The sequence below is a fragment of the Merops nubicus genome, unplaced genomic scaffold (assembly GCF_000691845.1).
Source record: "Merops nubicus isolate BGI_N331 unplaced genomic scaffold, ASM69184v1 scaffold32489, whole genome shotgun sequence".
NCBI lineage: Eukaryota > Metazoa > Chordata > Aves > Coraciiformes > Meropidae > Merops > Merops nubicus.
Genome location: NW_008630779.1, coordinates 56 through 24,803, shown reverse-complemented (window position 1 = coordinate 24,803; position 24,748 = coordinate 56). Strand labels below are relative to the sequence as shown.

General features: G+C 37.2%; 1 protein-coding gene across 1 annotated transcript; it reads right to left on the bottom strand.

The window, feature by feature from the left end:
• Positions 1-464: 464 nt before the first annotated feature.
• Positions 465-23,945, bottom strand: DPY19L3 (dpy-19-like 3 (C. elegans); the record flags this gene model as incomplete). Its single annotated transcript, XM_008947411.1, has 15 exons — positions 465-623; positions 1,372-1,504; positions 7,997-8,079; positions 13,705-13,761; positions 14,302-14,413; positions 14,766-14,888; positions 15,800-15,958; positions 16,198-16,271; positions 17,064-17,165; positions 18,233-18,364; positions 19,885-20,019; positions 20,716-20,839; positions 22,524-22,669; positions 22,870-22,991; positions 23,826-23,945. Coding segments are annotated over 15 exons (1,781 nt in total), but the record flags the coding sequence as incomplete, so codon positions are not given.
• Between the last annotated feature and the right edge of the window lie 803 nt (positions 23,946-24,748).

The window sequence follows — 24,748 nt, the reverse complement described above, 5'->3', positions numbered from 1 at the left end:
CCCCTATGATTCTATGATTCTATCATCTCTATTACTGATGAAGCTGGTTTCTCAGAGGTAGCTATGTGCTTTGGGTTAGGCAGTCTCCTGTGGTTCTGTGTTAGCCCCAAAAATGTTTCAACAACCCCCTGACACAAGAGAGCAGTAAAACCATCCACAGGTCCTGATGGAACTGAAGCTATGAAGTGATGTACACTCTGAATGGGTGTCCTGTTAACCTGATGCTCATCAGAAAGTGATGACTTACCTTGCCAAGGCTGAACTCCTCCCCCTTTTGTTATCAAGACCATTCAAAGCAAGCCGTGTTCCATCTGCCGATTCTGAGTACCTCTAATGGCTCCATGAGATGTTACCTCCCAGGCTCACGATGCAGTGGACATAACCCAAGGTACAATTGCAATTGTATTGCAAAAAGAAGTTAAGCAAACTGTATTTTCTTTCTGTATCTTGTAGGCAGTACTTACATGGCCATTAGCTACATCAAGTAAGTCACGTAGCCGACAGCCTCTACTGTGCCTTCTTTCGTAACAAATGCTGTCCTCCAGGATCACATAGTCTGTGCCAAAGGACTGCAGTATCCTGTAAACATCTTCAGGAGATCTCTTAGCATAGATCTGATAAATCTATAAAAGAAGAAAAATAAGCTGTAAGACACCTTACTGCTATTTCTGTTTGCTCTTTCATGACTTCGTTATTTTGAACCAGAGAAAGAACTGAAATTGATAATCCATTAAATGAATTATATAATTTAAAAAAAAAAAAAACAAAACCAACAACCCACAACAACAACAGCTTTATTCAGGAGCCACTTAAGGGTTTCTATGTTATGGCTACAATGATGCACAGTAGCCCTGCTGCTGCTAACAAAACCACTGAATGGTGCTGCTGTCTGCAGAAGGGCCTTGGTAGATGCCTCTAAAACTTTTAGAATGTCTGCACTGTAGAAAAAGATAGTTTAAAACAATCACCCCAGCTTTGTGTGGAGTATCCCAAGGTGGTTTCTATGTAAAATGTTATGTATGAGTCTGGGAACTGAAGGGAGTACCGGGCAAATCAGGAAATACTCCATGGGGGTGTAACAGCCCAACTGGGCACAGGATCTGTTAATACCAACAGCACCCAAAGCAGTTCACTCAGAACGAGCTGCAGTACTTCTGTGCAGTCACTCAGCTGCCAGCAGTGAGTTAGCAGATGCCAGAGTACTACAGGTTTCACAGAAGTTAACTTCTGGAGCTGTATCTGAAGATAAGTTAGTTGGACAAGGAAAGCACGTGAGGTCCTGTGCAACGTGCCATTAGAGGCTGCCTTGTTTCCTGGGATGGAGCTGCTGACAGGGATGAGAATGAGCTTAAACCATCACAGCACTCTTACCTGTTTCGTGCGCTCTCTCAGGTTCTTATCCTCGTAATGGGGATGATTAGTTAAGGTCCGTCCAGTGCACAGTTTGACTCCTGCTAATAGCTGCATGCTCCCAGCAAACACTGCTGTGTTTGGAGTGTTTGACCTAAACAAAGGTTGATAAGTCTGAGGAAGTCTCTGCAGGGGCATTTTTGCATTGCTTGTTACAGATCAGAAGGAAAAAAAAGACTGAAAAAGTATTTTTTCTGCCTCTTCTCTATTCAGAGAGCAAAGTGTTCAAGCAACTGTGTTTTCTTCAAATATGAAGTGGACAAATCACAATAATACTAACTGCAAATAAAAACTTTGCTATGCACTATAAGGAAATTTAGGGAAAACAATCCTGAAAATTTCTACCTACTTCTATATCCCATGTATTTCTTGGGTTCATATAAGCCGCTGAATATTTGCAAATTTCTATATCCTAATTATTTTAATAGTCCAAGAAACGTACTGTGATTTAGATTTGTTTCTGATATATCGGGTATTCTATATAAAATGGATTATTTAATCTGAATGCTGAAAGTTCTTGCTACTGTCCTGGAACTCACCATCCACATGGAATGAAAACTTTGTTATGTGAGACATTAATTCACGTTTTCTCACAACGGTGGGAGAGAAAATATGAAAAAAGGCACCCTAGTGGTAAAAAGAGGGGCTGGGGAGGTGCAGAAGATGACAGATAGAAATGCTGTCAGTTATCTGTACTGTGACCTCATCTGAAATTCAAAGCCAATATCTAGAATTGTTACCTAAATAACAGTCTTGGTATCTCAGGATTATTTAAATATCCCTAATGAAAAAATGGTTTTTTGCTCACCTTCCCCTCCAAGAAGTTTACAATCTAAAATATATGTAAAGACACAACAGAAGGGCATAGGAAAAAGACAAAAAAATGCCAGGCAACAGACAGTACTATAACTAGGCTAATTAAAAATGGTCATAGTATGCTTAAGTGTTTTCTAACACTCAGTAGGCTTATATCCATAACAAATCCTATGGAAACTAAAACAACAGAGAGAAGCATACCTCAACTGCAGTAAAATGAAATTAGAAAGGAATGGGAATAGTTGCCTAACATCCACATATATGGACCTATAGCAGCCAAGAAACAGTGACAATTTGGGGTGCACTTTAGGGAGCTTTTGAAACTGCATCTACATATTCAGTCTTCTTTAAGCTCCATGATCGGCTTGAAAAGGTTAGGAGACAAGTATTAAATTTTACTACCACCTTTCAAGAGATTATGCTTAGCAAATGAATTAATAATTAAAAATCCTTTCTAAAAATTCTTGTGCTGGTACATTTACCTCATATAGGAAGGCCAGAGATAGTCTTTTTAATAGAGCAGCTTAACTTTACTGATAGACTAGCTTTTCAGAAGTTTATAAAACCAATTTCATTTCGAAGTCTGAAAATATTTCATCTCTTGGAAAAATTTCTATTTTACTTAAAATATTCAAAGCCACAAGTAAATGTTTCACTAAAAGTGAATCAGCCTTAGAATTTCATATTCTGGAAATGTAACTGCCCTGCCAGGCTGTTGGCTCGGACTCGCCCCTGGATCTGCAGGCAGGCACAGTTCTCGAGGCTCAGCTGAAAAGAACATGGGCTGGAGTCACAGAGGGAGGGACCTGATAGAGCTTACAAACTTAAAGGAAAATGATGATTCTCAAAGCGTCTTCAACAGGTTCCTGAGTTTATGTCTGAGCTGGGAAACTTCTAGTGTGACAAAGAAGTCATTTTGCTCGAAATGAGTTCAAATTTTGTACTGCTCTGCACTGCTTATCTGCTGGCTTGGCCTTATCAAGGCAATCCTGCACCTCTGACTCCTAAAGAGCAATATAACGCAAACAGGCAAAATCAAATTTTCTTGGGAAAAAAAAAAACGACCAAAACCAACAAATACCAAAGGCAAAAACACAAAAAATGAAAACAAATAAAAAAATAATTCTAAAGAAACTCTTTTCTTACAAAAGAAAGCTAGAGGAAATGGTTATAGTGCCCCTTTCCCATCACCTCCTGGTAAAAACGCTTGTTAAAAATGCAGAAGATGCAGGGTTTGATTCCTCCCCTCTGTAAAAACATTCACTCTTGCTCAGAGGGGGTGAAATACAGCTGAGTGCATTCCTTATTTGTCAGGTATTAAGAGTTTTGCCAGCACCTCCTCCTTTACCTGCACCTTAAAAGCAATCTAGTCACCCTCATTCGCTTGTCAAAAAAGTGGCTTGTGTGCTCTGGTCCTGGATGGGGTCCAAAACTCCAGGTGAAGGCAGAGGTTTCCCTGAAACCCAGATTTACGTGTTTGAAGTCCTAGAGAAGTACACACCTCAAGACATATCACAGTCCATATTTTCCTGGGCCCAGCTCAGATGGTTCCCAGACCACCTGAGGTTGCTGAAGATAGGCTTTTCCCTCGCTTCCCTGGCAGTGCCAAGCACACAAACCTGGCAGTGGCTTTCACGGAGCTTCGTGCCATGTCTGCCCTCCTTCCTTACAGCTGGAGAAACCTTCAGCTGGTGGCTGCTACTGAGCGTTTACCTTCTGAAGCAGCCAGCAGAGGGAGCGGCGGCAGCAGGCCGGTTCCCTTTGGGCACAGCAGGACGCAAGAGCCTTTCCCCAACACCCCCCTCCCGAGCCAGACACCAGCTGAGCTGCTGCGGCCCTGGGCACGGCAGCCCAAGGGCTTCAAACCGCTGAGGGACACTCCTCTGTTGTAGGAAACCGAAGCAGTTTTTACAAATGCCCGAGCAAACGATGTATAAAATGAAAGGATAATTTGTTTTTATAGCTTTCTGCCAAGCTCCCTACCACACTGCCCAACCTGCAAACAATTTATTCTGTACGAAATGTCACTAAATAATGACAAGGACTTACAGGTCAAACTGATTTACATTACATAATTTAAATGTCATTCCAAGCAGACCTGATGGCATTTTGAACAAATAATCTCATTTATTTTTGAAGTACTAAGCTTTCAACAAGTTAATTACAGCTGAACTAATGGGTAAACTAAGCACTATAATACATTGTATGAAGCTTTTCTTTACCTACACTTGAGAATTTAGAGAATTACATAAATACTGAAGAATAACTCATCAAAAATAAAAGGGTTTTACAGGAACTACTTGACTAGACTCTAGAAGTGGTAGCAATTCTTCCTCTTAAGCTCCTAAAGATTTATTGTGAGTTGGTTTTAAGGAAGTCTTACAGAAATGGCCAATGTTGCAATTAAAGGCTACGTCATTAGAAATAAAATGGCTATTTATTAAAAGTCATACACAGCTGAACTCTCCTGTTAGCTTTCAAAGCCATAAAATCTGACAAATCTCAGATGATTGCTTTACTAGGCACATGGGTGTGATATGAATCTACAAAGCAAAAGGGGCTGAGAAAGGGAGATTCTGAAAAGGGCTTCTCAAATATGCCACATTAGTGGTTTGGGGCTTTTTCCCCTTTAAATGAAAGTCTTTTTATTTGCAGAATGCTGTATGAAAACGTTACAGATTTAGCTGCAAATGATAGGCAGTAAAGTATATTCAGTCAAACTGTCATAGTTCTTTTTTTTCCCTCTGGTTTGGAAAGACTGAAAATTGCAAAAATGGAAAATGTCAGCCACAAAGAAAGAGCAAGATGCATTTTTGTTAGTCTGAGCCTCCATTTTATGCATGCATACTTTGTTCACATAAAGAAGTGCACCTACACTGCTGGTATAAACCTAGTTCTCAGGCACTACCAACCTCATGCCTGAATTTTACTGGCAAATCAGTCAATGACAAAGGATAAGCCCAAGATTTAAGAATAATAATAAAAAGTGTAATATTGCCTTTAAAGTCTGGAATGTGTTGATTTCAGTGTGATTAACCTTAAAAATCAGCCATGCAAGTAAGAGTGAAGAGTCAAAATTTACAGCTGGCTTGAAAGTAAAATTAGCCATTCATATAAATTGCTAAGTGAAAGAACCACCATGGAAACATGGGTATCCCATTGTTGTAAGCTTAGGGACTTTTTGGAAATTTGTGGGGTTTTCACTGCTGTAAAAATTTGCCTGCTTGTCCCCCACACGTGATTCAAATTCAGCTGACACACAACCATGCTCTGCCCAATCTCAATCTCCATTAACTTTTCTCCTGTTTTGGCTGTTGTCTGAGATTTCTAAGAATTTTTCTTCTACGATTTTTGGAAACTGCTTATGAAATATTCCACAATTCTAGACAGGTTTCCCCTTTAAAGGCAGAAGACATTGCTTCTTAAACACTTACCAGAAGTAAACAGAGTAGGGAAGTTCACGCTATTGATTTGCTCATTCTACAGATATTCTTCCCCATCTCACAAATGAGCATGTTGTTCCTGTTGTCTTAGGGAGAAAGACCAAAACTAAGAATTTTAATATACCTCCCATCTGGGAACACAGCTGTGAACTATCCCTGGGTCACTGGTAGGACCTTTTTGACTTGGTTGTTTTGTTTTTGGTTTTTTTTTTTTAAAAAAAGGCTAAGAAAATGAGGTGGTGGGTAGGAAAAAGCAAGACACTGGGATAGGCAAGACCACCAGGAAACTGAGCTCTGCTTTGCAGTAGGTGCAGCCCAACACTACCCAATAACTACACTGCAAGGATATAGACCAGGACATCTTCCTGAAAACACTATGGGGATTTTAGGAAGGGGAAGAGTAAAAAATACATCCGCAGACACTTCACAGTGGACAGACAAATAGTTGGCTATTATTCAGACTGTACATTTGGACACGTTAATATGAATTTAGATCTAAGCAGATAGAAGGGTTTTCTTGTTGTGGAGAGATCACAAGACAGATGAGTTATTCTAATTCACTGCTGTATGTGACAAATTAGTGCTTCTCATACTGAGTTTTAATAAAGAATGAATACTTCCTGACACCAGCCTTGACAGATCATTAACTACAGCAGAACTATCAAGTGTTAGTATAGTAAATTATTTTTCTTACACATCAAAACTTGAGAAAATCTGTTCCACTTTGAGAAACCTACCATAAATTTTGTTGACTTCTATTTAAAGCATAGATAATTAAACCTTCTTTACAGGAGTAATATTTCTAAACACAATAAATTCTAAGTAGAAAATTTCCCTCTGTAATTGTCTGTCATGACTTCAAATGAAAAGAGGACAAGCACGAGTTGAGCATTCTCAGCACTAAGAACATTGAAAAATGATTCTCAGCGGATCCAGTCAAATCCAGTTCATGGCTGGGAATAACTCCACATGCACATTTTAAGTATAAATCTATATATAAACTATATATCGTACACTGGAGGCCTGCACCATCAGATATTCACCATCTTTTAATAAAATGGTAGTGCTAAATGGGACTGGCTGGTAAACATCAGTCAGAAGGATGTGTCAATATGGCTGCACAGATTCTCAGTGATGGAAAAACCCACGGCCTGCCTTCCAAATAACTCAATGAAGCCTTGTAATATATTTTACTTCTAAATTACTCCTTCTAGTTTATAAATGAAAGAAATACAGCATTATAGAGTGTAAATATGTTGCTACAGGTAGAATAGGCTGGGTAACTGGTTTCACTGAAGTTCACTGCATATTAAAACACAATACAGGGCTCCAAGGAAATACTTCAAATAGCTCAACGTTAATGGTAGTAAATTCAGATGTACTTTCAGAATGTTCTCCTCCAGAACAAGAAACTGATTTTTAAAAAACTAAGTTAAAATCTTTGTCAGAGTTCCAAATAAATACAAGTCCCAGGAATACCTCTGTTCAGAGCTTAAATGGGAAGTTTTTAGTGGTTATTCTATGTTATTAAGGAACATATCCCTGAAATTCACAGTCCTCCAGAGAACATCCTACCCAGCCCTTTTTCTCAGAATCTTCTACATGCAGTGTTCCAACTGCTTCCACCTAAAAAATGCCCTCCTATGTTCTGTGAGGAAGCAGAAGTGATGAGGTGGGGCTGGAATGACTAACACCTACTCCTGAAAGAGACTTTGCCCACATGCTTAGCTGTGCCAAGTTCAAGTTCAATTACAAACATTTTGTTTACAGTTCAGAACTAATTTGGATTCATTTTAAGTAGTATAAACAATTTAGATTATTTCAAAGTTCAAGAAACAGACTGTAGAGTACAGATTTTCCAGCCCTACAAGTGTACATCCAAACTTTTAAAATTATAAAATCAAAAAGGGAAGGACAGCAGGTTGGGGGGAAGAAAGAAAGTTAAAATTATTTAACTGCAAAGGTCTATTACTATGAAGAGGTAGCTATAACATGATGGAAGAAGTTGGACACCAAATTTACCTCTTTCAGCTGGGAAAACTATGTGTACTCATGGGAGGAAATGGAGTCAACTGGTTCCCTGACATGCATTTAATACAGCACCATGATACTGAACCAGAGCAGAGCAGTGTGGGGGACTCTGCATAGAACTGTTCTCCACAGCCATTAATATGCTAACCTCTTGATAGCCCATTCATCCTTATCTCCCTCCATGGGTCACCAGAGTTCACTGATGAGCTGTGACAAATAAGGAGGACACTATAACTAAGAACATTATATCTACACAAATAGCATTTAACATAAATAGAGAAAAAAAATCCTCTTACTTAATCCAGTTCATCAGCTCCACAGTGTCTGGGTCATAGAATTCTCTCAGCTCTGACAGTTCATCCATTATTCCTGGACAGAACTATAATGAAAACAAAATAAACAAACTGAAGACAGAATGACCAAAACAAGTTCTGGACGTTGAAACACAGCATTTCCTCTTAGCTGGTAACCAAGGTTGTCCAGCTCATGGATGAGCTGCAAGACACAGGCCCTCTTTATGAGGGACAGGTGGCTGTCAATGCAGTGTGGATACACAGTTTCAGGGTCTGAGACCTGCAGCTCCTGCCAGATGACCAGAAGGAACAGAACTACCTACTGTGGAGAGCCCGAGAAGAACAGCTTTTCTCAGATGCACATCTCACTGGAGGTTTCCAGAACTCTAATAGTTAAGATCACTTTGCATCTTAAAATTGATGGGAAACTAAAAGTTGCCACCATATGTGACTGTTGTGTGTTGTATCTACTTTACATGTGAACCATTTCAGTTCCCTGAACTACAGGATCAATGTTAATCTTTTAACTTATTGACAGACTGAGCTTTAAGAAAACAAGAACATAAAGAGGCATCATGTGACAGTTCAGAATGTAACAACCAAGCCAGTAAGTAATGCCTATGATTACAGGAGAAGGAAAGGCCCCAGGCATTAAGTTTGGAAAGGCAACTTACAATTAAATTAAAAAAGCTAGGAAATCTGTATCAGAAGTTAAATGCACTAGATATCCTGTGGATGCCATTAATGGCAGAAGTTTTAACTAAAAGAGAACCACTGAAGGAAAAAAAAAAAAGTATGTCTGAATGGCAGCATCCAATAGAATGTTGGGGGGAAAACATTTCCAAATCTACTGATGACAAAGAATACAAATCTGGAGGAAAGAAACAGGGATTGAAGTTGATTTTGAAAAGCTTATCTATCCCCCCCAAAGCAAACAGAGCAAAGATTTATTTTTTTTTTAGGGCTTTCTTGTTGTTTAAGCTAGTAAATACTCAAGGGCCAAAGGGAGCAATTAGGAGAGCTAATGACAATGCCAATGACTGACTGCTTTGCATCAGTCTCTACTACAGAGGCCCTCACGGTGAAACCTATTCCAAACCTGCTTGCTTTAGATAATGAGGATTTCTGGCTTGCAAAGTGAAATGTCATAGGAAAAAGCGTAAGAAAACCCTCTTCAAAATCTCAACAGCCATAAATCATCCAATTTAGATATTATTCATCCAAGAGTTCACAAAGAATTTGAACGTGAAGCTGCTGAGCTACTTAGCAAAAATATTCACTCTTCCACTACAACTGTAATTATGTAGGAGGACTGGGGAGCAGGAGATATAATTGGGCCAATTAAACACTTAGTGGTTTAATTGTTTACTTGATATATTTGTTAAAGTAATACTGGTTGCTAGATTGGGAAACATCTAAAAGATATGGCAGTATCACAACTTTACTGTTTTGCAAAGTACAGTAGTATTATAACAGACATATTTCTGTTCTTTGGATTGATCTCTTAAGAGTTTAGTAAATAAATTCAGCAGTTGTGAAATGAGACTGTAGGGTCTCATAATGAATCAAATTTTCCTCTTTTCATTACTAAACTACCCTGGAGAGCTAAATATTTTGAGAACTCAGAGTCCTTCATGGTGGAGACAGAAGGAAATGTGCTCTGCTTCTGCTCTGCTTCTAGATCATGCTGCAAGTCTGCCCTGCAGTCCACTGAGGATCTAGTGACACTGTGCTACCCACTGAATGCTGGCACTGTTATATGGCATTAACTAATCTAGATAGGTTTTTCAAGTCACAATATCATAGTACTGCAACTTCTAAGTGAGGACAAATAGTTTTCACTGGACAAAAATTTTTGTACTGTGGCTTGTTATTACTGAATTTAAAAGTAGAGAATTCTGAGGTAGCAAAATTTTCAGGTAACACAACATTTACCTAGTCAAGCCAAGAGAAAACTGAAAAACTTTAGAAGTTGCAAGTACAATAAAGTAAAAATAACAAAGAAAAGCATACAAGAACATGGGACTTGTAAATCAAGTACTTGCCAGATTGAGAAAAAGTGCACCATGACACAATGAATGGATAAAAAGAACAGATGGAGTATATAAGGAATGTAACAAACTGCTCAGAGTAACGAGTGATAGCACTATGTAAAAGAGGTTTCCAACTTGTAACATGGTTGTCTCTGGGGTCAAAGTCTTTAGGAAAAGGAGCCTGTTGTCAAGTGGCTTGAATTAGCAACACAGGGTTTTTGTTCTAGACTGGAAAAATCTTAAGGGCTTGTAATTTCCCAAAGGTTTAAACACTTGCATAGGACAAGGTGACATAACACGTTATTGCTGACTCACATCAAAACCAAAAAGAAAGCCAAAATAACAGAAAGGTGGCATACTCCTAAGTGATAATGGGCAATATTTTTCCTAAGGTATGTAATTACTCATTGAAAAATATCACAAAGACCTATGATTTACAACAATAAATGAAATAATAAACTCTGAACTTGGTAACATTACTATAAAAAGAAACTGAGCTATTATGAGTTTCAGGTGCTAAAGTTGTTATTTGTTCTGTCATCTCAGCTCCTTGGTGGATCCAAGACAATTTTTAACTTTCAGGAGTAAAATTAAATCTTCTGTGAGTGAAAACACCACCCCAGCTCTCTGTATTGTAGAAAGATTTCAGCTTTCTCTTTCACATATCAGTCCTGCTCATGATCATGGATTTTGGATTTCATCCAGTACACCAATGCTTAGGTGTCTTACTGTATGTCTGGTGTACTTTAGGTTTTCAGTGTACTTTGATATATTAATAGTTCCTATCCCCATAGCTATATATTGAGGATATATACTCTGCTATATATCACTCTGCTGATATAGAACACTCTGCTGAGAAGGTAAATGCAATGGACACAGATACAGCTGAAAACTACCTGTAGAGGATGAAGCGACACATAAATAATATTTAGTACTGCATGATACAGGTGCTGTGTTATCTGCAGCACAGCTAAAGTATGCATGGAAATACTCCTACTTTCACTTTATCTAAAATATGTTTGTGCTATACTGATGAGGAAAACCTGTGTAAATAGAAATAGGGGTGTCTTATAGGTCTCAAAACATGCTGTACCTGAAATCGGAATGATAGCATTGTAGCTACATCTGTATCTCAGTGAATTACTACTCAAGTGATGTATTTTGGACTATAGGAACTACATCCCTCAAAAGAGGCTTTCATCAGCTTACTCAGGATTAGGTTAATAATCCCATAAAACTCCTATTTTGAGAAATGGCAGTAAAGAATAGTTCTTCTGAAAAAGCTAACCCTGGCAGGTAACAGAATACACATTTGCCCTAGTAATAGTTCAAGAAAACTAGCCGTGATGACCACTTAATTTTGTGGTGAATATGCAAACTGCTCACTCAGTCTGAGCAGTCACAGTGCATGAACACAACTTCTTACCTGGAAACCAGAAAGATTGACTAGTTCTCTGTTATAGGAATGTACCTGCACTGTCAGTTTGCTTCTAAAGGTTTTAGAGAGACAATATACAAATACATTCTCACAGAAGCAACCGATACTTTCTGGACCTCCCTCTGCAAGACTTGTTATTCTGACTGTTTCCAGGGAATCTGGTGACAGGTTTTAAATGTCTGTCAGGTAGTCTCCTTTCCTGAAGGCACACTTAACTCCTACAGTGTGCAGAAAAGACACACACACACACAAAGATATCCAATCCTCTGGTAGGTGAACTCCAGAACTCACTTAAGACAAATAAATTGAGGGCTGATGTATCTCTTGATACCCACTGAGCAGTTTAAAAAACTGTATTTTTCAGGTCAGTAAAAATTATTTCCTACATATAGAAGAAACAGAAATAATGCTTTTCAGGCAGACTGAGCACAACTAATGACTGATCTAAAGCCTATAAAAATCAGTGACTTCTGCTGACTTCAGAATTTAATCTGACAGGATTTAGGAACTTCATATCCGCTCATGAAGAGTGGGAGGAAAATTATTCCTAGTTATCTGTCACATTAGACTATATTAGAATGTCATGATCTTGGTATCACCCATGTCAAAAGAAATGGCATTATTTCTATCATTTTCAGAGCTGATAAAAACAGTAAATCATTTCTCTAACCACCATACCAATGGAAAAAAATTCCTAAAAAGTCCTCTAGCAGAATAGCAAGTCAGTTTGGGTGGAATAAATCAATGTAACTACATGTAACTGCCAAACTAACTGTTAGTCTTCTCTTTTTGTTTTGCTGTTTTGAAGTGGAGAATAGGCTTCCAGAGTGAACTCTACTAGCAGCTTTAACTGGTATGCTTTACTACTGCCTTTTCACTTTTGTAATGAAATTCACCTTGAGTTTGTCTGAGGGTAATTATTTAACAGAAATATCTTCATCTCACAATAGATATTGCAGAAATAACTTCTCCATCGAAGTGGCACCTGAATTTTTTGTCTTTGTAAATGCAGATTGAAAGAATGGTATGTCCATTAAATTAATGTTCTAAATCTCTCTGCTATGACAGACTAATAATCTTGTACATGTTATTACTTTAAACATTTAATGTATCTACATTTAAATGTTTGACCATAACACTCTGTGTTTCTCAGAAAGACTGAAGGTAATGTAAGTGAAATGCTGGGGTCTGAACCCCAAGCCCCAAATTAAGGTTGACATATGGGTGATTCCCACAGCCCTTCATCCAGAGGGGTGAGTTTGCCTTAGAGCTTCCCCCCAGGGTGCGGCCGGCCCTGCAGGGAGAGCCAGAAGGGAAATGAGCCCCAGGGGTCCCGCAGGGAGCTGACAAAGGTCAGGGGTCTGCTGGGGGATAAAAGCTGGGACCACTGGCAGGGAGTCAGGAGTGTCTGTCTGTGGAGTGCACTCCACAGAGCGTCCTGGTTCAGGGCAGACCTCCTGACTCTCCCTGGAGCTGGGCCCTGGTCTGTTTAGACCTTTGTGAACGTGGGCTGATCGGGTGAGAGTCACCACGTGGGCACCTTTCTCTGATGTGTTCAGCTTGCTGCTCTGGCTGTTTCCCATGCCAGCTGTGGGCAACCGCAGGTCTCTGTTTGTTCCACCTGTTGTGGGCCGAGTTATGTCCTTTGTGGGATCGTTGGGGGTGGTGTCAATTATGTACCAGCTGTTGATCTGTTTGTACCCCCAGCAATCATTCATGGAATGTCCTTCTTGTCTACAATACAGTCTGTGTATTGGTTCATCTTCCTGCTGGTGCCGTCATTTTTGTTGGGCCTGATCACTGGCAAAACAGTAAGTACTTAACTAGTTTAACAATTTTGTACTGTAAAACATAGAAGATGAAGCACAGCAGTATAGAATGTTACGAATATTCCTCCTCCTACAATTAATCATTGCATAATTTAACAATCTACACCTTATCTGCAATTTACTTAAAACCAAAAGAGACAACTTACATCTCCATAAAATTCAAATAACACCTGGTAACCTACACATACAACCAGCCAAACATTTTATCTATGAGCAACTGCTTTGGATCAAATGAGCCCAACATATTCCTTCACACACAATTTCATACACGTAAAGGTACTTGCACTTCAGGTAGTCCATCCCAATTTTTAACTTTCAGCTACAAATCTTGAATGTAATTACTTATAAAATAAAGGAATATTCCATGCAGCTACAAAATGCCAAAACTTTGAGGGAAAAAAAATTCCTTACCTTATATGAAATGTATAGTAAGGTAATTATTGGTATAGAATACTTAATCACAAGCATCTAAGAGAAATTAAAAAAAAATATTGGTTATTATGATGATACATTTACTTGGGTAGTTTTAATATGTAAAGTATTGGTACCTGACATATTTATCATGTGGTGGAATTTACAGAGTTTGAATTAAGACTGTATTCTAATTTTGTTTTCAAATACACCCCTCATTACAGGCACATCACAAATGATGGATTTATATCTATACACTTGAGCAGAAAACACTGTATCATTCAATATCATAGACTATAAAGGTGTTTTCTGATTGCTGGTGATCTCTTAATATGGCGATTTAAGATTTTTTTAGTAAAAGGGTGGTTGTTTTTCACAGCCACATCTATATTGCCATCTAGTGTATTCAAATAGAATTGCTTCATACAGAAACCACTAGAAAACACATTTAGTGAATTTACACAAATGTACTTCAGAGATATTCAGTTTAAGAGGACTACAATATTCATTTCAGACGTCTTATAATCCTGAGTCTTGATTCCGTTTAGATATGGAGCAAACCCAAACATCATGAAATGCTCCAAGTATAGTGCTAACCCTCCGTGGCGTGTAGAGATGGACACACTTCAGGGTAAGCTTCCAGACTTCTGTACTGCACAGGCCAAAAGATGCAAATACACACATGTGGGATGTCCAGAGGTACTTCATTCTGGAAGAATACAGACAAACTCTTGCTGATCATCTGGAGCTCTGCTAAGGCACGTTGATGAGAGCAGTTAAGTTAGAGAAATTGTGAACAGAGTGTTCTTGGACTTCCAGGACTCTGAAATAACCAAGTAAAAAACTAACTTTGCACTTCACTAGGTGCTCTTGAGAACATTTCTGCTCACAAACTTCCATTCTTTTTTGCAGGATTTTGGGAAATGCCTCAGTATAAAAGCAGAAACACATCAGGGAGAGAAAGAAAGTTGACGGTCCTATTAGTTTGTGGTCAGCATGTTTTACACTCTTACCAAAACATTGTCTAAAAAAGCCTTTAGTAGAATTTTAAAAAAATATACCTCATTGTGCTTAATGCCAGACATCCAAAAAGAACAGTGTGGATTAAGTTGTAAGCAGCTTCAGGTTTCAATGTCACTGCACATTCTTCCATTTTTTCCATGAACAGGACTTGATTTGAACCACTAAACAGAAGAAATAAAAAGTGTTGTATTAAGTTCTGTAACACATTTCATATAGTTGTCTGCATTTTAAAAAGCATTTAATCCTTCTGAGGCTAAACAGCAATACTGCTATCAGTCCACGATCTTCTATTGTAATTATGATAGGATTGAGCCTAACAGCAGCAACTTGATGCAGCATCAGGTGTTTATTTTCATGTCTGGTTTTCTGGAAATGCAATGGCTTCAAACAACCTCTTTTAGAATGAGATACATTGTTTACAGAAAGGCATGCTTGGCTTATTGCTTGAAGCAGCTACTCTCACAGGCCTTTTGATGAGAGTGAAATCCTAACTGTGTTTCCTGGGGCTGTGCTGCTGTATCTGGATGCTACTAAAGCCATAGACTGGAAGTAGGTTTACAGAAAAGACTGCTTCTACAGTCTACAGACCACTCCTGCTTCTTCACAGAGGTCACAGGAAGTTCAGCACAGACTATCCTAGCTCATTTCTGGACATTTTAAGGGTCTCACCAGAGAAATGTTTGGAAGTGCTTTGCACAGAGAAAATGTGATGAACTAAAGAAACCAACATTATTTTCTACAAAGACATCCTTCCCCTGCTTCCTCTCCTTCCAAAAAAACCCAACCAAACAACCCTACATACTGCAAAATTTCAACAGCAAAAAGAAAAGCTTGAAGGAATCTGGGGAAGAATGGTGTTTTTTTTTTTTAGTTTAGTCTTGTTACATCTTTTACGTTTTTAGCTTTAATAGGAAGTTAACTTATTTTGCCTGAAAGCTCCAGTTTATGTCCTGCTGTTTCCTTAGCACCTGTGGGAAGTATTACTGTATGCTGCTGTACACAGATGTCAGCTCCTTAGCCTGTTGAAGAATGGCAGTTGAAAAAAATGTGAATTATTTTAAAAACATTTTACCTGAGGTTCCGAAAGGCAACAATTACAGCTGCTACTGTCATAAGGGAGAGCACGAATAGGTAGACATGGAAGAGTAAGGTATCTGAGAGTCTGGAAAAAGTATTTAATGGCAGTAACCCAAAAGCTTCTTCGCAAAGATACAGGTTAGCATCAAAATCCCTAAGAACAAACAAACATCACCATGTCATCATGTATTTCATAACTCCATGTCAAAATGGACATGTTCTCTTTTCTCCCAAGTGATTACAGAGCCACAGCTGTGCAGATTATTATGAAGGCAAATGTATGACAAACATGGGGTAAATACATGATTTATCACCAAGATTTTAAATGAGAACAACCTGCAGGCTTCATTTAATGAAGTCATGCAAAAGAGTAAAATGGCAGCTAAACCATACCTGGTTGCCCCAAATCCAAATTTTGCTTTCACGAATTTGAATATATGTTCATCTGACTCAAGGTGAAGAATTTTCTAAAAAAGAACAAAAAGAAAGGAAACTATATTTTAAGCACCAATAAAACTAAGCTTCACACAGTAAACATTTTTTTTTCCTCATTTCCATGAAACTGTGAAGCAACAGAGGCTTACTGAGACAGGGTGCTCTGCAATCAAATAAGCATTCAGCTTGTAATTATGGTCTTGGGGTCCAAACAGCAGGTTACTTTTTAGAATATCTGTTAGGCTTAGTTTCTTACTTACAGATAAAGATTACCCAAGACAAGCTGGTTTTAGCTGTATTTTTTTATTTCAATGACTTTTACCTTACTATGATACTTCTAATTTCCACATGTACTAAATTTTAATCTAATGATACAGATCCCTTAAAGAGACTAAAACTCAGAAGTAGAAAACATGTTAATGTCTCTAATGCCTGCTGTTATCTCTGTGCACTGGAAGCAACCAAAAGTGTGACGGTCTACGACATTTTTATAACAAGTATTAATTTTTAACTGCGTTCATTGAAAAGTTAATTCAATGAAAAACTGCAAATGCAAAAATAAAGCAGTATCAGAATGCACTCTAAATCTACACTTGTTATAAAATTACAGGTGAGCCTGAAGTTATGAATATGTACAATTTCTGTTAATTTATAACATTTTAAGAATGGTTTAAAATTTATATCAAAAAGTTTAGTAAAACAATCATTTCTAAAACACAGTGAAGTCTCATTGCTATTTTTATTTAATATTACTGTAGATTATTAGATTTTAGTGTAATACCTTTTAACATAATAAGTTTCTATATTAAAAATAATTTCCTTACCTTGATGAATTTATTTATTAGAAGAGTCAAGCACAAAACTAACAGTACATGGAGGATAAGCTTCACAAGCCGACTAAGCAAGACACCCTTCTTTAGGTTTTTCTAGAAAGAAAATACTAGTATTTCAGTACTTGAGTATGTTTGCATGCATTTGCAATAAAAGCAACACAGACTATTAGAAATCAATTATCTGCTAGGCCTGATCAGGATCAAATTTATATTAGGTTCATGTAAGCAAAAATATGTACCTAACCAAGTATCCAGAACAAAGACACTCTTCTTCCACAAGACTGAGGGGACAATATAATAAAAACTCCCCAGTGTACTGACCTAGCAGAGTTTTGTAAATAGCCAAACAGCCTTCTTTAGAGGTGGCCCCATTGTATTTATACAACTGCTGGCACCCAGTGAAACAGTGGTTGTGTTCCAAGATTCCCCTGATTTCAGTAATACTGTGTGTCTTTGGAAATATAAATTCATTACACCTTGCACCTCAATGTGGCAATAGCATCTTCTGGCTCTAGCTGTCAGTTGGTAGGTTTTTGAGCAATTTTTCAGTTCAAAGCTTCAGATACAAGAATAGTTCTTTGGCTGCTGACAGGCAACTTGGAATAGTTACAGCTAGACATTGTCTATAACTTTAAAAACCAACAGGTCATGACTGACAGAGAGCAAGAATGTCCCCTTAAGTTCATATATAGTGGTTAGAGGCTGTGGTCAATGCCAGTATCAGAAAAAAAGAACTGTAAATACAGGAAAATAAAAATCCTGATCTTTGAAATAAACAACAGATTTTAGTAAATGGAATTTGACAAGTGCCTAGTTCTCACAGCATTTTTTGTTGGAGGCACATCCATAAATCCAAGACGAGTCCTGCTGACACAGGGGTAAGGTCTGTTTATGCAATTTTTTTTTGCAGGATCCAAATTGCAGCTTGCCCAATCATAAATGTTAACAGCAACCACAGAATGATGGTGTCTGGTGTGCTTGGTGCTGTAGTTAGTGTAATTGAATTAATTATTTGTTCAAGCAATGTTTTTACTGCTTTACACTATAGTACTTTCTCTAATTAGTATTAGTAATTTCAGATTATAATGCATATAAATTACTCATTTATCTCTATATATCACACTCTTTATTTAGTACCACAAAAATATTCCAGTACCTACCTGGATTGTTCTTGCTATCAAGACAGAAGCATTAAAACTTATAATTAATGATCCCAGAATCATAGAATTAAAGAACTGTAGGACACAGACTAGCATTAATCCAGAAATCTGAATTATATAGAGCCATGTAACCTGTAACAAAAATGAGATTTTTATGTCTACAAAACTTTACAATCACAACTGGTTTTTTGCATGTTTTATAATTCATTTCAACATGAATTATTTTAAAAAAAAAAAAAGTATCATCTTGCACTAAATCATTACAGTTAGAGCCATTACTATATATTTTCTATATTTATATCCTGAACTAGACAAATAAGTGTTTCTGTAGCCTCTATAATGTCTTTATTACTAAGAAGTTATGGTTCAGTGCAGTTCAGCAGATTAACTTTTGTAATAGTTTAGTATGTTCCTTTTTTTGCTATGCTGAACTATTACAAATGTTCAACTAAATGTAAACACTAAAAAATAGCTTATTCTCTGATACACAGGTAGCCAAACACAAATTTTACCTGACACAAAGATCTTAAGTTTAGTCCTGTGTTCAAGTCAGCACCAAATGATCAAATAAACACCAACAGTTTTAGCTAATGATTTTCTTGTAAAATTAATGTAGAGTAAGAGTGGTGCAGTAAGTGCATTTTAGTAGAATTTGGGACAAAGCTGGTAATTTGCCAACTTTTAAGGTAGCTATTAGTCACACCAATTGCTCACTTCAGCTTACATCTGCAGATATAATGAAGAGTTCAGAAACTCTTAGATATACCACACTTATTTTGATACACTGCCACCACACTCATTTGCAGTTAATACAACCACTAATATTTAAGTCTGCTTCAAATTTAAAATGAAATGAAGATAAATTAATCTTCACACTACTGTAACTTTCCTCGAGCAAAGTCAGAATTTTTTTTTCAACTATTGTTGTCTTTTATAAGGGCTGAAATCATCTCAGTAGAATTTTGCACTGACACTAAATTCAGACAATGCTGAGATCTTCTATAGTGTATTTCTGTTTCCTAAGATTGACTGTAAATGACCCATTATATTGTCAGTAACACTTGTTTTACTTTCAGATCATTCAATTCAGCAACATAGCAGCAACAATGTTGTTATTTTGTGGTGAATTTCAATGTATGAAAGATAAATGCAATTTGGTCCATCTTCCCTCTATGGTGCTGTGCTTACATCTAACTTACAAACAAGAATGCACAATACTAGAGGCAAAATTTGTACGTTGTTATGACTTCAGATTAGGCAAAGATTTCCTGTGCATTTTTTTTTCTGGCTGTTTCCAGAGGACATGCTTAACCTGTGGTGTTAGATCAATTGTTATGATGACTTTTAAAAGCAGTCCCTAAATAGTGTCAATAAGCAGCTGTGCCTAAACAAAACTAGACAAAAACTAAACAATAGGAATTAATTATATAAAAAAAAAATCAGAAATGGTGTTGTTTTGATTATTCATTTTTACACTTGCAGAAATGTACTTTTTTAAAAAACCTGTGATTACTTAAAGCACAAAGCAACACAGTATCTAATCTGTATTACTTTGGGCATCCAGGCCACTGGTTAGTAAAATACCTCCAAAACTGTTAAGCTTTATGATAGAAAACAAAAAAGTTTGATTACTTCCAAACCTACTTCCTTACCTTTGCTCTGGGAAGCATGTCAAAGCAGTCCAGTATGAATAATGCCAATGCTTGTATCAGCATCATAAACTGATTAAATTGCCAAGTCAGGCTAAAGAGAAACGTTGCTATGAATACAGCTGTAAGTGTCAATCTCTAGGAGGGAAAGAAATCTAATTTAACCTAGATAGTTTCCTTCATTAAAATGCAACAACCAAAAAACCAACCCCAAACAAATAACACAACCCCCTCATCCATCAAAAACAACCAAAGCCCACCTTATCCTTCCTTTATTTTAAATCCATTTTAAAAACATGAATTAAAGTCTAACTGCAATAAGTACGTGGAGGATAATGGACATTTATTTAGTTACACATTCTTGTCTTTATGTCTGTATTTTACCATTGTAATGCCACTTGCAAGAAAATGGTGAGATACAAAATAGTTTCAGCTCATAGATTAACATGCAATATAAGTTTTACTATGCTGTAAATAGCAGTTATTTGAACAAACTGAGGAGCAATGATTTAAGAACCATTTGTCAAAGAAACTGTATCACCAATTTGCCTTTATTCTTGCAGATCAGGACAGCCTCCTGTATTTGCAAACTACTGTTTTGGACTAAAATACTAGGACTCTTTAGAGCTTACCTTCCTTTTCCATGCTGAGAAAATGAATTCCTTTGTAGTTCAGCTACATTTAAATTAACAGAAGGCTCATCTGATGAACGTTTTCAACAGTGTAATTTGTGTCTTTATAGATCTACTGCTATAAGTGCTTAATAAGTACTTTGTCCTAAGTTTTATAGACAGTTTTCTGATACTAATTTTACCATGCCATAGATATACTCACTTCTTGAACAGGCTGTAAATGAGTTCTGAGCAGATATGTGATGGCTGCTATCTGAACAGCAAAGAATGGTAGTGCCCAGTTTTCTCTTAAAGGGATGGTGAATTCTACTCTTGTAGTATCTACTCTGTACAAAACAAATGGAGTTTCATAAATTTAAAACAAGTAAAACACCAACTTGGTGACAGAGGTTGCAATGACAGGCATGATTGTGGTATTTTAACTACTTACTGATAAAAATGAGGCTCTACAGCCTAGTTCCTTCAACATGCCTGGCTTTGAAAAAACCATCATTATGAAAGTTTTGCAAGTCATCCATTGTCTCAGTATGTCCAATGTTGTGCTTTAGCTTCACTTGTTGTTAGAAAACTTATAGTATGGATTAAATCTTATGAACACAGCTTGGTTAACTTAAAAATGAACAAACAAACCCCAGAATAAAATCACTCCCAAAATCCTGCACATGGGAGTTTTCATGCCGCAGGTGATTTTACTTCCTTTTTTGGCTTGCAAAAAGAACATATAAGAACAAATAGGTAACAGTTTCTTCATGGTGATCACAGTGCATTGGCCTGTGTTCTGGCTGAACTGGTTAGGAACTTCTGCTCATTTTTTTCAATGTTCTAATATAAAAAATATGTGACAGAAGTTACTAAGAGTTCCTCAAAGAGCAGGCATTTACAAGGACTGAATGAAAAGTTAAAATGAAAAAATAACTCCTTTTTTTCTCATATAGAGAAAATGTTTGCTAAAAAGAAAAGTAAGCAACACCTCTGAGACATGCTTAGCTGAATGAAAAAAAATTCTACATCAGAGCTACAATAGACATACTCCATCTGGACAGGAAGCCTTTATCCAAACCAATCTAATGTACTCATTCTATTTGCATAAAGGATAACAAGCTTCCATTGTTCAGGAACTATTAGAATGACAGACAAAACAAATTTGTTTCAAATATTCTATAAATGGAAAAGATGACCTCATGAAATAAACATGAACTACTGCACACTGCGTGTATTTTTTTAATTACTTTCATCTTAGGAGAAAGAAACGTTTTACCACTATACAATTCTAATTATTCTGCAGTGGACATCCTTGCAGATAAACTTCTTTACAGCTGCTGATTAATACATCATACACTTGGGATAGTACTGACACTGTACTTTTATTAAGTTACAGATAACAGCCTATGTCACCAGTCTTAGCTTCATGCCAAGCCTACTGCTGGCCTAAAATCAGTTCTTTAATTTTTCTCTCCAAATTGAGAATTCTTCAAGTGACAAAGTATTTGAACAGCTCCATTACCACCTTTTTTCTCTGAGTCTCAGTGCAGGAGATATCTACAGGAATAAGGGAAGAGAGAAGCTGAACATTTGATGATCTTAGGCTGTTGAAGGAATCCCTGGAGCCTGGGTGTGGGGCAGTGAGGAGACACATAAAGGGCACGTATGCAGGTGGCTTTAAAATCTAAGGGATCCTAGGCTGGAGATGACACAGTACACCACCTGGAGATCCAGGCACACCTGAAAGATGCAGTCCACTTTCAGAGACCATTTTAAGCCAAAATTTTCTACTCAAAATTTCTTGAAATTTTAAAATCCCAGTCTGCAATGTCAGCTAATTTCTGAGTCTTTTCTGCTTCTTTCATATTATTTAAACTTTTTTTTTTCCATTTTCTGACTAATATGGAGAAAGGCCTTATAGTTTCATTTTTTTTAATACATACAATTAATCATGTATTTGAAGGTTTTACGCCTTACCTTTGACAGGAGGTACAGTTTTAGAAAGATTGAATGTTTAATCTCACTTACCTGTTTGTAATATACCAGCAAGCTGCCAACAACCCTGAAAGCCATGTTCCACTAAGAAGCCAGCTTGTTACATACAGAGCAATGACATAAACTGCCTGAAGTCCAAACAAAGTGTAGATATAAAAATATATGGGCTCTAGGTATTGCTGTAAAACACAAGAATATTGATGTTGACATAAAACACTCATGGGGGGGTGTTACATTCAATACAAATTACATTTTGCTTTTATAAATTAAAAAGGTATTAGGAATATTTCTAATTAGAAAATAACTAAAAGGAGAGCTATGATTCACTGGGCAATCTTCATAATGCACTTACAATCTAAAGCCATAAATAAATGCCTACCTGAATTGGAAGAATCCTATACAGAATGCTGAGAAACACCTCCTGGTAAACATTCATTCTTTCAAGTATGTTAATTGTCCTCACAGATTCAGTTTTATTGTCATATACTAAACCATGTAAACCTTAACGATAAAGAGAAATTGAAATAGGAGATTGTCATTTTCCCCCTTCAGCTTCATTTGAACAGTGAATAACTTTTTCAAAGGTATTTTAGGATCTCTCATCAAAACCTGCAAACTTTGAGACAAGGATTCAGATCACATTACCTCTGAATCAACGCGACCTTCTGAGGTCTTCAGTTTCCCTGCTTCGTATGTGGCTCAGAGTACTAATTCAAGTACTAGATATTTAGTAATGTATGAAACATTTATTTTTACACTTATATTTCTAGCATAGAATCTGTGGTACATACTGGATCTTGTCAGTAATTTGAACACAGGTGATGTTAATATTGACAAACGTGTAGTATAAGCAAAACTGCTAGGAAGCAACAGTTAAGTATCTAGAAAACATGAGGCTGTCACAGAAACCCTCATCATTGTGTATGATTTTCATGGAAGTTGCTCATTGTGCCACTTACTGTCCAGGCTTACAGCAAAAAAAATTGCCCCTTCCCAGAAAGCTCCTAAGTCAAATTGAACAAGAGAAGAATAAAAATGAAAGTAATATACTGAATGAACTAGCAAGGCTAAAAACTTAACAGATAGGAAAGTTGTGCCTCAGAGTGACTGCCTTCATCAGAATGGGAAGGCGTGGCATAGAAACCAGTGTATCATTGATTATCTTCATAATTTACTGGCTCCCTAACAGGTGAGCAGAATAAATCTGTTGCCGGTACAATTGCTACACCATCTTTCACAGTTACACTGTTCCTTGTTCTCAAATGTATTTGAAAAAAATATTAAAAACAGGCAGCTGGCAACGTGAAGTAAAACTTACTTTACAGTTTACAATACCTTGCTGGATGGAAGCAGCCTGGATCATCTGTTTGTAGTATGAATAATAAAGTCCACATTCTGTTCTGAATGAAATTTCTCTTTCAACTTCCTGCAAGTGAAAGTTCAATAGTGAATTCACTTTCCATTGTTTTTTTTCACAATCCTATGAAGCTGCCTTCAACTCAAATTCTTGCCACACCAGGGAAACTGACCTATACAGTAGCTTGAGTCTTTGGCTTCATGCATTCTATGCAACCTAGTTCAAACAAAGGTAAAATACATGGACAAGTTAGAGTGAGAGGCAAACAGGTGAGGTGTCAATGCCTCTGTTAACTGGTACATGCCTTTTGTGATTCTGTTATGCTGTTTGGAAATATTTTGGATCTTTTACTATTTCTTTGTAATATTCCATGTTTAGATAGGTACAGTGGCCAACAGCTGGACTTTAAAACTGCATATGCGTGCTCCATGCATTTAACCTTTTCTTCTAGATGTAGGCATCCCACAGCATCCCATGGCTTGGCCACCTTAAGGCTCAATTAATTCTGTGTGCTAGATTTGGGAGTGCACCACAGTGCCACTCTGAGATTTCAGCTGGCAGACTATGCTGCTGCCCACTAATAAATGCTGTTTCTTGCAAGAACCCAGCTGTTCACTGCTCTCACACTTTAGTTATAGGTTAAAGGAAAGGGGATTCTTTACTTGTTTTCAACCTTAGGTGAAGTTCTTTTTAATTTAAAAATGTTCCAGTTCTTTACACTATGTACACTTCAAACCATGCCTCTTTCTTGGCTGATACTGCACCAGCTGGAGTGCACTGAGATATGAAAGCTCTCCCAGAGAAGACCGCTCTGAGTACAGGATCTTTACTTTGCAAATCATGTCTGTTTGTTAACTCATTAGTTGTGAATGAAATTTAAGAAATTCAGAGCCTTGGGCAA